This window comes from Alligator sinensis, unplaced genomic scaffold, assembly GCF_000455745.1.
Source record: "Alligator sinensis unplaced genomic scaffold, ASM45574v1 scaffold795_1, whole genome shotgun sequence".
NCBI classification, from domain to species: domain Eukaryota; kingdom Metazoa; phylum Chordata; order Crocodylia; family Alligatoridae; genus Alligator; species Alligator sinensis.
Window position 1 is genome coordinate 648203 of NW_005842758.1, and position 15247 is coordinate 663449.

A 15247-nucleotide genomic window follows, 5' to 3' on the forward strand; every position below is an offset into this window, starting at 1 on the left:
TGCAGGCCGGCGGACTAGAATTAGGCACGGACGCGTAGCGGTTGATTAAAGATTATTTTACTTACACCATAGATGGTCGCGGTGCAGGCAGGAAAACTTGCTTGAGTTGCAGTTACAGACAGGAAAGAAGAAAAGCGGACAAGAGTTCTAAACTCACGAACTCTAGCCCAATCCGGCTGAAGGCTCTAAAAACGCGAGCCCGTCGTGTCAACCGAAGAAAACAACTCGGAGAAGAGCTCTGGATACACTCACACGAAGTTTGCTAGGCTCCGTGGAACTTGCGCACAGGGAAGGGGTTCCCCGAGGGATCGCTCGGCGACGGGGCGAGGCCAGAGGTTGATCAGACCCCTATAGCCTTCTTAAGGTACACGCTGGGCCCGTTAGGCTCCGCAGCGCTTAGAGTTCTTCACGAAACGTGAAGTCCTCCTCCTCCAGATGGTTGTGGAGTCCTCCCTTGCGGGGTTCTCCTTGGAGTTCTCCAACTTGGGCGGAAACCGCTCAAGCCTCTTATACGGCTAGCAAGCCAATCACTAGCCACCACATGGGAATAATTTAGAACTGGCCAATAGTGGGACACAAATTTGCATGCGGGTGGCGGGAACTTCTTTGCACTGGGGTTTTCTCTTTGCAACTGAGAAATGCACCTTGCAAAGAAAGCTCCTCGTGGCGGGAAATAATTTAACAGTGCCGAAGCTCACACACACCAAATCACACCCTTGGGTTGTGACACCCAGCAGACCAAAAATTACCTTGCTAGGACAGTAGTTTTAAAAAATGGCCAAATATCTATATTATATAATTCACCATGGTCAGCATCAGAGTCTGGGCTACTGCCATTAGTGTAGCATCTGTAGTGAACAACTATTCTGGAAGATTTTCCCTACTCTGTGAAAAAAAATGTCCATAAGTACTCTCTAAACAAACAGGGAGAGTTATTCAAATATGTAGAAAAATGGGTTATTTTACAATATCGGGAAGATTCCCTTTATGACTGCAAGGACATTTTTACCATTCTCAACATTTTCTTCAATTTTCTTCAGTTTTCTTAAGATTTTCTTCATTTTTTTTCCCCAATTGGTGACTCTGAGCACAATGCTTTTTCCAAGGGGATCCCTTGGAAAAAAACCCTGGATTGGGCATGAACTCTCACTGAGATTAAAGTTTTTGGCCTTCACCTGTGTGTTTGGATCATTCTTGATTGGGTTTATAAATCATTGATCCCCAGCCTTAAGTGGCCTAAGGCAATAATACTGAGCAAATAACATACTGCAGGTAACATCACTCTTCATGTCAAGACATTTTCAGTTTTTAATTTCCTGTACCCATGAAAAACATGGTGCTTGTGAGTCAGATCCATTATATGGCACTTCAAATCTTTTTCTTCTTCATGTTCTCAGCCTAAATCAATGATGAATAATAAGATGATAATAAGAATGTAGATTTATATTAATAAGGTTTTGATGATATTTTCACTTTTGTAGCACCATTCATCTGAAACTTCCAGAGCATTTTACTTTTACACATTCAACTTCATAGCTTTCTATGAGGTAGGTAATATTCACATTAACCTAGAGAAACAGAGGCACAGAAATGGGGTGGATTAAGAATTCTTAGGCCAGAAAAGCACAAGATTGGTCTGGCATTGGACCTCACTATCTACGGTGAATGATATCAAGGTCCACTAGGAACCAAAAATGTGCTGCAATAACTGTTTGCTCCTACAGAAAAACAGCAGTGATGCAAGCTTCAAAATTGGTGGGGCCCTCAGTTTCAGTGAACTCTGGGCCTAGGCTCTATGGGCCCATTTATTAATCTGCCCCTGCTTAGAGAGGCTTTATAGTCAGGTGAAATTACATGTTACACGTAGACCACACTAAATCTGTGGACTGTTAAGCAGTGTTAAAGTTAGAGCATGCTTTGAGCAATCAAACATTATGGCAGGGGTGGCCAAAATATGGCCCATGGGCTGGATCCAGCTTGCCTGGAAATTTTCATCCAGCCCATGGGTGACCATCAATTAATTGTACCCTACCCAGCCTGTGCGCTTCACTCCCATCCTAGTGCGTTGAAAGGCCTCAACCCAACCCTGGCCAGCATGCACAGCTTCCAGGTAGGGCCACTGCTACCACTACTGCAGCACTGGGGGACCTGCTCAGTTTCTCTGGCCTCCAGTGGCTCTTCCTCATGCCCACAGCTGGGTGGGAGCGTGGGGCTAGTGGGAGTGTGGAACCTGGGGCCTATGCCCAGTGGGGCAGTGGGAATGTGGAGTTTGGGTGGGCAGGGTGTGGTTGTGTGGGGTGCGAGGAGGTGTGAGGGAGTATGGGAATGCCTAATTCTCCTGCATGGTGCACAACCCCTGCTGCCAGCAGCAGCAGCAGTCAGCGGGTCCTCTAGGAGCTCATGGCCTACGCAGTCGCCGCTGCCTGGCGGCGCGTGGCTCCAGCCATTTCTGGGAGCTGCACATGGTGGTAAGGGGGAGAGCCAGGCCAACCCGCCTCTGTTGTTCATGGTTAATGTGCATTTCCCAGTACTTGTGCACCACAAGGGGGAAGCCCTGCATGATGAAGCTGGCTGGCCTCCCCATTTCCTGGTTCCCGGCAGAGCCCTGGGAACTACATGTGGAAGCAGGGAACAGGGAAAGCAGCAAGCTCCATTGCACGGGGCTTCCCCCTGGTGGTGCATGAATCCTGGGAGCTGCACATGAGCCCTGAGCAACAGAGGTGAGCTGGCCTGGCTTCACTCCTTGCTACCACCTGCAACTGCCGGAACTGGCTAAAGCTGCATGCCATTGGGTAGCTGCACCTGCGTGGGCCACAAGCACCCCAAGGACCCACCACCTGCTGCTGCTGCCAGCAGCAGGGGTTATGTGCCATGGGAGGGCATGTGGGGTGGTCCCCATGGTCCCCACCCTCCCTCACATCCCACAACCCCACACATCCCCCTACAGCCCACACCACATATACACTCACCTACACCCCCAACATACCTACATCCCCCACATCCTCCCACATGTAGCCATGTACCTCCTTACAAACCCTGACACAACCCACATACACACCCTACCATATACACACACACACCCCTGCCACACTTCACACCTACACACACATATCCCACAAACCTCACACACACCTCAACCATGTATACCCCCCACACACCCCATACCCACCCACAGACTCACCCTACCACAGGCACAGCTTCTACACAATATACAAGAGTAAGACTTTATTTTTGAACTATTATGCTATCACCTCTATATACACTATGCAAATACACATAAATCAGGGCAAATATACTTTTTGAAATAAAACTAAAATATATTATAGTAGATGTTTGACTTTTAGCCTATGATTTGGGGTTTTTTCTTGGTTCCAGGATGGCAATCCTGCCCTCCCAAAGGAGCACTTTCAGGGGCAAGGGAAGGGACTTGCAGTGGCAAAGGTCAGGGGGTAGAGGGTGGGGCTTCTGGTCCCAAGATGGCAACCAGTAGGTGGGACACCAATCAAGGAGTGGGACTTCCACTGGGACCCTTGCCAGCTTACCAAATCTCATTAAACAGCCCTCCAGCTGAAATAATTGTCCACCCCTGCGTTAAGGGTTCATACTGTTTCTTGTGTACACAGCTATGACTTGCAACTAGGGGGCTGGTGAGCAGGGGTATCATTAGGAGCCAAGACACCTGTGATCTATTCCTGTTTGGGCTGTCAGGGGGCGTGATGGGAATGATGCATTCTGGGAGCTGGAGTATTTCAGACTGTGTATTTTATCTCCATAGAGCAGATTGAAGTTATCCTGACATGAGCTAGGTAGCATGGGACAGAATTAACCCTCACCTGAAGTAATGTAACTTTGAGATGCTCAGAGGGTACTCAGCACAAATTTAGCACAAGCTAATGAGCTTCCATGTGTGGATGCTCATATTTTAAGTGCATTTAGTATGGTCTAAGTCAGGAGTGGACAAGTATTTCAGCTGAAGGCCCACTTAATGAGTTTTGATGAACTGTCAAGGGCTGCAAGGGTAGACCTGCTCCTTGACAGGCGCCCTGCCCCCTAGTCACTATCTTGGGATTTGAAGTCCTGCCCCTAACCCCTGACCTTTGCCACCAGAAGTTGTTTCCTTTGCCCCTCAGAAGTACTCCTTTTGGGAGAGGGTTGCCATCTTGGAACAAGAATAAAACTGAATCATATACTAAAAGTCTACTATGTTGATTTTATTGCAAAAAATATTTTTGTCATGGTTTGTGTTTGCGTACTGTATATAGAGGTGATTGCATAATAACTCAAAATAAAGTCTTACTCCTGTATATTTTGTGTGAGGGTGTGTGTGTGGGGGGGGTGGGACTTGTGAGGGGCTGTGGCTGTGGCTGGGGGAGGGGGGCACACTCCCCCACCCTCCTTCACACCCATACCTGTTGGCTCTGGATTTAGAACCCATGTGCCTTGTTCCAGAGGGGCAAACCCACCCTCAGACTGACCACGAGCTTTCCACTCAATAATAGGCAATGTTATTGATACACAGTGATAACAGAAAAGAAATAATACAAACAATGAAGCAGTTCTATAGCTACCAATTCTAGGGCTGTCATCAGAGTCAAGAAACTTCTGGCCAGGACTCAGACTTCACTCTGATACTCTCTCTTAGGTGTGAGATGTCACCATATCACCAGCCTGGAGGTGGGATGCCCCAGCCCATCCCCACACCCATGGGCTCTGTCCATGGTGGGGTTGGGGACCCCTCCTAGGAACAGGGACCCCTGTCAGAGACCCTTATAGGAAGGAAGAAGAGGATGGGGTGGGACCCTTTGTTACTTTGAAGTCTTTGCTTTTGTATTCTTCTTTCCTTCTGATGACTCTTCATCCATGGCTATCACTAATTGGTCTCTCTGTGTTTGTCATACTGTCCACATTCTGTGTTGTCAGCCGAAGTCCCACTTTCATAAGCCTATCACATGCCCACATCCTAATTTGGGGCTTTACCGGTGTCCTTCTGATTTGGTCTGTTCCCCCAAAACTGGAAAACTCCAGCCCCCAACTCTGGGGCCTTGTGAGCTGGTACCACCTTATCTCATGTTATGGAACAGTGTGCTACATGCCCCCACTTTCCAAGGCTATGTGCATCTGTTGACCTTGTTGTGTTAGAAAACCTTCTTGCTTCTGAAGGGTCAGAGAACTGTGTATGAGACCCAGGCTATATATATATAAGCCAGCAAAGGCATGCCTACCCATGCTCCTGCCATTCCCCGGGACATGGACTCCGTGCTGCCACCAGCCCCAGCCCCATCCTCTGCCCTCCTGCCCACCTGCAGCTCCCCCTTCCCCCACCACTTCCCTACCTGGTTCCTGGAGTATGCAGGATGCCAGGGAAGATGAGCAGGTTCCCCAGCAGCTGCAGCAGTAGCAGCAGCCGCCCTGCCCACAAGTTGTGTGCTGGCTGGGCTGGGCTCTTCCGCCCACAAGGGTGGGAACAAGGCATGAGGTCTGGGTGAGGTACAATTAATTGATGGGCACCCACGGGCCAAATGGAATTGCCTGGCAGGCTGAAATTGGCTCATGGGCCATATTTTGCTCACCCCTAGTCTAAATGTGACCCTAACTTTACCCTTAGATTTTCAAAAAGCTTCAGCTGGTGATTATAGTTTTTATATATTTTGAAAGTTCTAAATCTAATATAGAGTCCCCAGAGGAGAACTCTTGTTCAATAAAATGAGGTTATTTAATTGAAAAAAAAAGTTTTTGGTACCCAGAGCAAGACTTATATAGCATTTAGTAGCCAAAGTCCCAAACAAGAGTAGCCTAAGGTCCCTTGGCATTTCTAGGTTTAAGTTTCAAATTTTCTGGACAGCTAGAATTCTGCTGCAGCAGATGCCCATAACTGGTACAGAGCAAGCAGTGATTGATTTGTGTGATTCCTAAACCCAATCCAGAACTAAGCATCCACTGTGTCTAAGTCCACTGAGGGGCCAGATCTGATAGGTGTTCTTGGAGCATGCCTAACATACGAGAGGATAATTCACAAAAGGCATTACAGTCACTGTTTTCTTGTAAAACAGCTGCTTGAGAAAGTGGTGTTATCATCTCTGCACATCTTTTATATAATAGGCTAGCAGCTAGCACATTCACCTAAGAAGAGTTTCTCAGTTGTTTAGCCTGAGTTTGTTTATACCCAAATCCCCCATGTCCTAGAGAATGCCCTAATCACCTCAGTTTAGGGAAGGCTCGGGACAGGGCATTTCTCACCTCTCCTATTAAAACTGACCTACTGGGCAGAAAAATTTTAAATTTGCCCTGACCTGAAGGAAGAGGAGGAGGTGTCCTTAATTTCCAGAACTTGTATGCATTTTAGCCAACAACTGCTTGATGTAAAATGCATAAACAGCTCTGGGAACAGGGACCAGAAGTAAGTTCTTTCTCTTCCCAGGTGAGTGTCCCAACCATAGGTCATGCTGCTCCTTGCTTTTGCTCTCTTACCTTGTGAATCTTTTATTAGTCCATGAAAAATAGAATGGTTTCAGAAGGAGGGGAAGAGAATACTTCCACCTCGAATACCACATGAAACTAACCTTAGTCTCACACTCCCCAAGTGAATTCTGTAACCACTGAGAGTTATAAAAAGGGGCTACCGTGACCCCTCTGGCAGCCATGTTTTGACAACAAAGAGTGAACCCTGCTTAATTCTTTGAAAGGATGGTTGTAAGCACCTACCTTCAGCCAATTCTGGGCAGTAGGTCCTCTACAGATACAGGTGCCTTTCTATAGCCTGGGAAGGGCTAGGTCCACAAAGGAGCAGGATTTCAAGCATACAGCTGTCCTCACAATTTCTTATTTGGTTGAATCAAGGCTGCCTGCCAGAGAGTACTGGCTATTTTAATCCCATTGTATAAAATGCTTGTTCAGACAGAGTTCTGGATTCTATTCCAGGGACCAGGAGCCTAAAAGTTACTAAGTTAAATTTTAGTCACCTACCTCCTTTTACTGAATCCAACTCTAAGTGATTAAAGCGATAGAGCTGTTAACCCAGCACTCCTCCAACTCCCTTTCTTCTTCCCACCACAGCAGTAGGGCACAGAATTTGTTAAAAACTTATCATTTTCCATAGTTGTTATAACCAAATCAGCAACAGATGACAAATTAAATGAAAAGATCTAGACCTTGCCAGCTCATTGTTCTTTCGAAGGAAAATTCATGTGGTAATATGCAGTTAATTCCTTTGTGTATAAAAACTGCAGATACAAGGATTTATGTTAACATCTAGAACAGGAAGAAAGCTTTTTCAGAAATTATAAATATCAGCGCTCATCACTATATGCAAGTAGGTAATTAGGGTAATTATTCCCAATTAGCAGCTGCAAACCCTGCAGATGGGAATTTCAGGGACTGGTAACTATTGTAAAAGGAATTTTTGCAAGCTGTAAGGCCACTTCCATGTTTTGCAGTACAAACATTTAATACACCTTATAAAATCCATAACAGAATGTGGTTAGTATTCTAAAATCCTAGAAAAAGAGAAAAACTTTTGTGGAGTATAATGGGCTTTTCTGTGCTGTTATTCTGTCCCTTTTGCCAGCTGAGGTTAACTGAATTCTGAAGACTTTTTCAGGTATTCAGTCTCTTGTGACTGCATCAAGACCTAAAGTGAATCCTGAACTTGAACTAAAATTGAAATTGAATTCTGCTCTGTTTTTAAATCGTGAAGGCATGGTGTCTTTCCACTGTCTTTTTGAAGTCAGCAAAAAGATTCCATTTATTTCAGTGCACCTGGAATCCTGGGCGTAAATCTGTAATCCCACTGAAACTGTTTTTCCTTGTGCCTGGCTCATTCTGCTCAGACCTGAAGAAGCATGTGTTGCAACTGAAAGCTTGTCTAGCTATATCCCAACTGCCTAGTTGGTCCAGTAAAAGATATCACTCTAGGAAATCCTTTCCTCTTGTATTTATATTACAAGGCAGTCTACCAAAATTTCAGAAACCCATACTATGATTTGCTATTTGCAAAAGGGTGGGTGGCTTCTTTTTCCTTCTAATGGCTCATGGGTCTTCCAGGTTTTTTGAGAACTAGATTGCAGATCAGTTTCCTTCAGTCATCTTGTTTTTTGGTTGCCAGATGCTCATATAAAAAAAAGCAGAAGAGCTTTTAGTTTACTTGAGTGCTCTTCAGGTTACATTTCAAGTATGATTTCAGTCTTTCCCTTTTTCATCCTTTTTGTGAGTTCAGCAGTCTAACCAGAGTAACCTATATTAGAAGGGAAACTATAAATATCTAATTAGCCAAAGAAGGATACATTACGTGGCTGTGTTGAAAGTTTTGTCAAGAAGAGCTGTTTACCACTGTGTTAAGCTTTAACTTTCTGGCTTTACTATAAAAATGCAAAATTTAAACATTCATAACTTTACAGCGAAGGCTTTGAGTCACAAGTGAGAAGCTCAAACTAAGCATGTTTTAACCAGTTTAGCTTTTAGTTATTTAAACACAATTTCACATCAGAATGGACAGGGAAAGGAAACTGAAAAATGGCTGAACTGATTTTGCTCAAACCTTTTAAACTTATTTTTGAGCTAAAATAAAGCACAGATAAAGTTATTAAATTGCAAAATTGTTTAGCATGAAAAACAAATTTGGCCCCTGATAAAGGAAACAGAGAAATAAAGTATTGGAGTACCCATTGTATAAAAATAGCCAGAATATTTTTTTCATTATTTGGACCTTGTTCAAGGCCATACTAGAATCCAAGCACTACAGACAAAATAAAAAGTATGAATACATTTGCATGATATCAGCAAGTTTGTCCTAATGCAATAGCCTGATCCCTAGCAGTGTAACTCTGTCATTCAGAATTTGGCAGGCAAGAGTACGTCTAGTTATATGTGATAAAATTTTAAAAAGAGCGTTTATTTTTCTCATGTTAAGGATCTCCATCTGTTACAACTCACACTGCATGCAGATATTTTTTAGGTGTCAGAGAATCTCAGAAATCCTTTCTCATGGAGAACTTCCTTAAACGTGTGGTTCTGAAAGAAAAAAAAATGATTTCTTACTTCTAGAGGTCTCAAGCCCTAGAAAAAATTACCACCTTTCCCTTTCAACCTATACTCCAAATCCAAATCAGAATAGCATGAAGGTTTTTCTCTTTGGCACTTTATTTTCTCCTTTTTCAGAACTGTATCTTTTCTTTCCTTTCTTTCAGTGCTTGTGTTTCCACTTCTATTTGTTTTAGGCTTTTAAAATATCTAAGAACATATTTCCCTCTAAAATAATTTATCTGTCTTTCAACGTGTTTTCTTTTCTGACTCGTCCTTTCTCTCAGGATGGCCCTATGTTTACCCTAACTCCCTGCTTCCTTTAGTCCAGCATCTCCATACTTCTTATCTCCCTTTGCTTCTGTTTTGTGAAGCTTTTCCCTTTGCATTTCCCTTCTACCTGGACCCTCTTTGGATGGAGTGCATAGCATAAATCCTGTACACACTGACAGAGTTGGCAATGAGTGCATTTTTGGATGAGAAGCAGTTGATAGCTAGATATGTTACTGACTTTACGCAGCAGAAGAAAAGCCTATTGTGGGTGGGTCTGTTGAGTTTACTAGACTCCTTGGGCGCATATAGATGTTCAGGGAGGTTAGAGCACATTAAAAATGACCACCCAATCTAACCTAGTTTGCCCAGCTGTGGACCTTACACAAGTTAGGTCAATCTAAGTGTGAACTGTACAAAAGTTCAGAATAGTTAGATCAATCTAAAAAAGGCCGATCCAATCTAAGTTATCCCTACCTCTGAGGTATAGTCAATTTTGATTGGATTGGCCATTTTTAGACTGATCTATCTGTCCTGAACTTCTGTACAGTTTCCAGTGCAGTCTCAGGTCTGAGAAAGCCTAGCCACTAGCCCCAGCCCCAGCCCTGCCCTTTCCCTTCCTCCTCCCTGGAACCAAACTATTTTTAGCCACCCTGCCCTTAGCTCCACCCCCAGATAGACAACCTCCCTCCCCATGGATCAGCCAGGCCTCCTTCAAGCTCACCAAACTCATCAGTGCCAGGCAAGTAAATTGGGGTGGTGGGGTGGGCAGGATGAGGGAGTTAGTTTGCATGGGATGGGGGGCGTTGTTTGTCTGGGGGTGGGAGAGGTCCGGGTCTAAAAATAACCCCTGGTCCTAGGGGGTGAGGGACAGCTACTCTCCCCCCATGGACCCTGTAAGCCTCTTGGATTCCACCAGGCCCCTGCCCAGTCATCCTCACAGACTCTGCTTGCCCCCTGTAATCCCCCTGCAAACCTTGCCTTCCCCCCCAGTACCCGCCCTGCCTCACAGCCTCATTGCCTCAGATCCCACCCAAGTCTGCCCCCCCCCCTGCTAGGTCCCCCATCCCAATTTACCTTAGATTGGGTGGCCTTAGATTGATCTTACATCCCCCTACCCTCCCTGAATGTCGGGACACACCCTTTGTCCCTTTGTATCAAGCTTAAATGTATTCAGGATGAGAATCTTGACTAGACCTTTCAACTTTGTAATCTCCATTATGTGTCCTTCATCATTCTGCTTTATAGGATATTTGTGAACATTTTAATTAGTCTATATTATATGTGAAGTCATTATGCTGATAAAGCACTTGATGCTCCAAGATTCTGAGTTCTGGTTCTTATAAAGCAAAGTATCTAGGCTTTAACCATGTGATACATATTAACTGTCTTCAATGGCACTGCCTACCTGCTTCAAGCCAAAAGTACCTTCAAGTGTTTAGCTGGAATGAGGCCAGATGGCTGAAGCACAAAGAAATAATTTGTAACATAGCTAGAATAAAGGATAGGGTTTATGTTTTATACAGGTTTCCCTGCATATAATCTTGAGTTGAAAGTGTCTCTGCTTCAAATCCCAAGTTGCTTTAGGTAGAGATGTTGTCTCACTGAATTACCAGAGAACTTTGTGTTGTGTACCAATGATTATGGATCTGCTAGGTATGAATTGTCTAATAACTAAATATAAACAGTTGTAAAACTGCCTGAATTCTATGTATTAAAAGTTATTTGAGTACATTCTTGGATAGACATGATGAGGATATATTACAGTCTCCATACATTCTTTCTTATACTTAAAAAAAAATTCTGAAAATTTGCATAATTTTTACCTGTTTTACAAGAATTTGAGTTACAGGTGGCATTAGTTCTGGCTCAGTTCTGTCAATTTGTATAAAAAATACAGCTTTCCATAATTTACATCTAGTATATTTTATTATTTTAATGGTTTATTTCCAAAAGCCCAATATGAGAATAACTGATAAAATATTCAAAAGTGATTGACCCTCAGTGGGCACATCCAGATGAGCATGGACATTGGTTTCCCCGGGGGCAAGTAGCAGTGGCGCACCTTGCCCCACTGCTAGTTGTCTCCGTGGACTGCCCATGCCATGCGCGCTTTGGCGCATAGCAGATTACCCTGGGTGGGGTAGGGGAGGCTGGGACCAGCACTGTGCTGGCCCCAGTAGCCTTAGATGGGGTCCTGGAGACCTTCTAGGGCTGCAAAAATGATGATTCTGCCATGCAGAGCCTGGCCAGCAGCCACAGTGCAGCACCGGGCAGCCTGGCCCTGCTTTTGAGTACAAAAAAGCCTGTGTGCGTGCTGCTCCACCTTTTTTTTTTCCACAGGTTTTTTTGACCCCTGGATATCCCACCAAAAAAAATCAGAGCAGCGCATCACGGGCAGTGCTCCCTTGCAGTACAGAGAACATCGAAAGATGCAGTATGTGGCACTGCCAATGTGTTTGTGGCACCACATACCACACAGTCACATTTGTCTGGATGTGGCCAGTGCATCCTGGGCTCTTCAGTACTTTAATTAAAAATGGAATTAAGATTCATTTACTAGGAACTTTTATAAATATTTCCAAATAGACTTGTGCCTTAGGGAAAAAACATAAATGACTTATTTCTGTAATGTGAGAAAAATCAAAGGAAAGTATTTTAAAATATGACAGAATTCATTCATATGTTGTACATGTTGTGATGTACTGTACCAGGTGCCTCAAGATGAATGGGGAGGATACCCCACTGGTGGTAAAGATGAGGAGATCCCCTGCAGGAGAATGAGAAGTGGAAGCTACATAAAAGCCATGGGAGATGAAGAAAGTGGAGATTCTGACACTAGCCCTAAGACATCACCAAAGGTAGCAGCCAGGCCAGAGTCATTATTAAAATCCATTGGACAGAGGCCACTTGGAGATCACCAAAAGTAAGATTCATTGAACCTTATAGATTATGTTTCTAAAAGCTACAGTGACTCAGGTTGTTTTTTTCTTTTGCATCCTCTCCAAACCAACCAATATCTACAGACAAAATGCAAAACTGTAATTAAAAAGTAGATTTGGAAATACTCTTGCCATTTCATTCTAAATGAGCTGTAGAGATACTAATGGCTAATGGATGAAAAATTGCTTTCTTCCTCCATCAGTATAATGAATCTGTTATTTTTAGAAGAGTTCACTTTTTTATTAAGAAAATATATCAGTCTTTGAATTGGAAACTAAAAATTCAAATATCACTGGTGATAGAGATACGTATTTTAAAGATTAATTATTTTTGTTGTCATCCCTCATTTAGGTATTTTAAAGTGATTACAACACCATTTTCTATGACAGAGGAATGACACTACACAAAAAATGCATATGTCTATATATAGAAGTATCATATACAAGACACCTGTCATATTCTGTTAGCTACAAGATGCTTTCCTGCACATCGATTACACTGTATCATACTCATTTAACATTGTAAATATATGTTTTAGCATAAATAGTGGTTCCAGCGTGGTCCATAAAATAATGCATATTTAAAATGTATAAATATGTATTTACATATTTACATAACTTTACAATTCTATTAGACTTGTAATTTACTTTGCTTTTCTTTTAAAGTATCTTTAAAGGAAAAAAGTATATCTGAGAGTTAAATTTTCTGCTCTCAACTTCTATGCATGTAACTTGGTATTGCCCACAGATTAGAAAATTGGCAGTCAGACTTTGAGAGAAATGCACAAAAATTATTTTTCTGATAGTTTGCTACTAGCTATGTTGTGGATAATACTTGGGGATAGAACCAGAAAAACAGCAGAAGTAAAATCTGTTGGACTTCACTAAATTGAGCTCTGTAATTAACCAATTAAAAGAAAAATACCTTTAGCAATGTTTATGGAAAATTAGAAACATCAATATTATTTTGTATGATTAGTATGTGAGTGCCTTATTGCCTATGTTTACTTGATATGAATTTAAATGGGAAGGTAACACAGAGGCCAGAATCAGGGACATCCTTTCAACACAATCGCCATTAGATATGAAGGAACTGTTCTTCAGCCCAGCTCTGACGAAAGCTCATTTTTGTATGAATTAAGAGGGAAATCCAAAGACAGTGATCCATCAGTAGGGAGGAAACACTGTTAACTTTTGCATGTCGACACAAACTGATAGGGGCCATAGGTATACAAACAAGTTACTGCAAGTTAAAAGGGGTGGCTGTATAACATGCATTACATGCGATGTAATGATTGCCTGTGTGCAATTTCTTATCCTACTGTATGTGGAAACTAAACCTCCGTAACTTGCTACTCCTAGAATCAGCAGCTGATATGCACCAAAACTGTATCCGCTTGCAATATATCCTTTAAAAACCATAAATATTTAAAGCAGACTGCTGTTCTAGTGCTACAGCTGTCACCTGAGCCTGTTCGCTATTCCCCAGAATTCTGTGGCAGTGTCACCATTGAAATCAAACTGGGGAAGGAGGAGGTCCCTAACAACAACATGGAATATTATTAAAGATTCAATTAAAAATTAAAGATTCTAGTAATCAATGGTTTGATGTCTAGTTGGCAGCTGGTATCAAGTGGAGTGCCCCAGGAGTCGATCCTGGGGCCAGTCTTGTTCAATATCTTCATCAAGGACCTGGGAAATGGGATGGAATGAACCCTCAGCAAAGACGCCTTTTCGGGCTGCTCAGTTATTTGGCATATTTTGTTATCCTGCACCCTCCATTCCCCATGGGTGCTGAATAACAAAGCTTTTACTGTATGAGCCAACAGTGTGCTCTTGTTGCAAAGAAGGCTAATGGCATACTGGACTGCATTGGTAGGATTGTTGCTAGCAGATCTAAAGAAGTGATTCTTCCCCTCTATTCAGCACTGGTGAGATCACATCTGGAGTACTGTGTCCAGTTTTTGCCCCTCCCACTATAGAAAGGATGTGGACAAATTAGAAAGAGTCCAGCAGAGGGCAACAAAAATATTTAGGGGGCTGGGACACTTAACTTCTAAGGACAAGCAGAGGGGCTCATTTAGTCTGGAGAAAAGACTGAGAGAGGATTTAATAGCAGCTTTCAACTACATGAAATGTAGTCACAAAAAGGATGGAGCTAAGACTGTTCTCAGTGGTGACAGATGAGAGAACAAGGAGCAATGGTCTCAAGTGGCAACAAGGGAAGTTTAGGTTAGATATTAGGAAAAACTTTCTTGCTAGAAGGGTAGCAAAGCACAAGTTATCCAGTGAAGTTGTGGAATTTCCATCCTTGGAGTTTTTAAGACCTGGGAAGACAAAGCCTTGGCTGGGATGATCTATTTATGAATGGTCCTGCTCTGAGCAGGGTTGGACTAGATGACCTCTTTAGCTGTGGACAGACATTCAAAAAGCATGAGTCTGAATTGATTCAATCATTGCAGGTTAATTTAACCTGGCTAAACTAAATCACTTTGTAACTGTGCAGACACCCCCTCTAGACTGAAAAAATGCCAGCACATGCCTGCAGTAGCTCAGGCTAGAAGCTGGGGGGTGCCAGAGCAGCCCAACCTCTCCTTCCACAGCGCTGAGCTGAGGGGACACAGCCAGGCCCAGGCAGGATGCTGTGATTAGGGAGGGGTTCCCCCACTCCTTGATAACAGAGTATTTATCGGCTCTGTTATCAGCATTTAACACCCCATCAGAAAACAAAGCCTCTCTCATTAATTTAAGGTCTGCTTAATCAGCTTTTCCCAAAGGAAGGAATGCAGGGACATTACCAACTGAGCTGTTGATTAGCTCCAAAAAGCCCTAAGCGGACACTGTCCTATCTGCCTTAAACAGCATTAGCTAGCATACCACATGCTGGCTGCAGCCCATGCTGTGGCAGAGAGGAGGAAAGGATCTCTTCTTAAGCAGTGAGTAGTGAGAGGGTGGGGAAGGAGAGGAGCACAGGAAAGCCAGCAAGTCTGGCTGTGCCTGCAAGTCTCTGCCAGAGCTGC

The 15247-nt window shown here is 43.4% G+C and overlaps 1 protein-coding gene across 1 annotated transcript in view; it reads left to right on the top strand.

Moving 5' to 3' along the window:
* The window catches only part of DLGAP2 (DLG associated protein 2), a gene marked incomplete at its 3' end in the record, with an annotated part of 139939 nt that overhangs the window by 34005 nt on the left and 90687 nt on the right, over nt 1-15247 (top strand). Inside the window, exon 2 of the mRNA XM_025216647.1 lies at nt 12000-12211. Coding sequence (XP_025072432.1) covers nt 12000-12211 — 212 coding nt within the window. The remainder of the gene's footprint in view (nt 1-11999; nt 12212-15247) is intronic.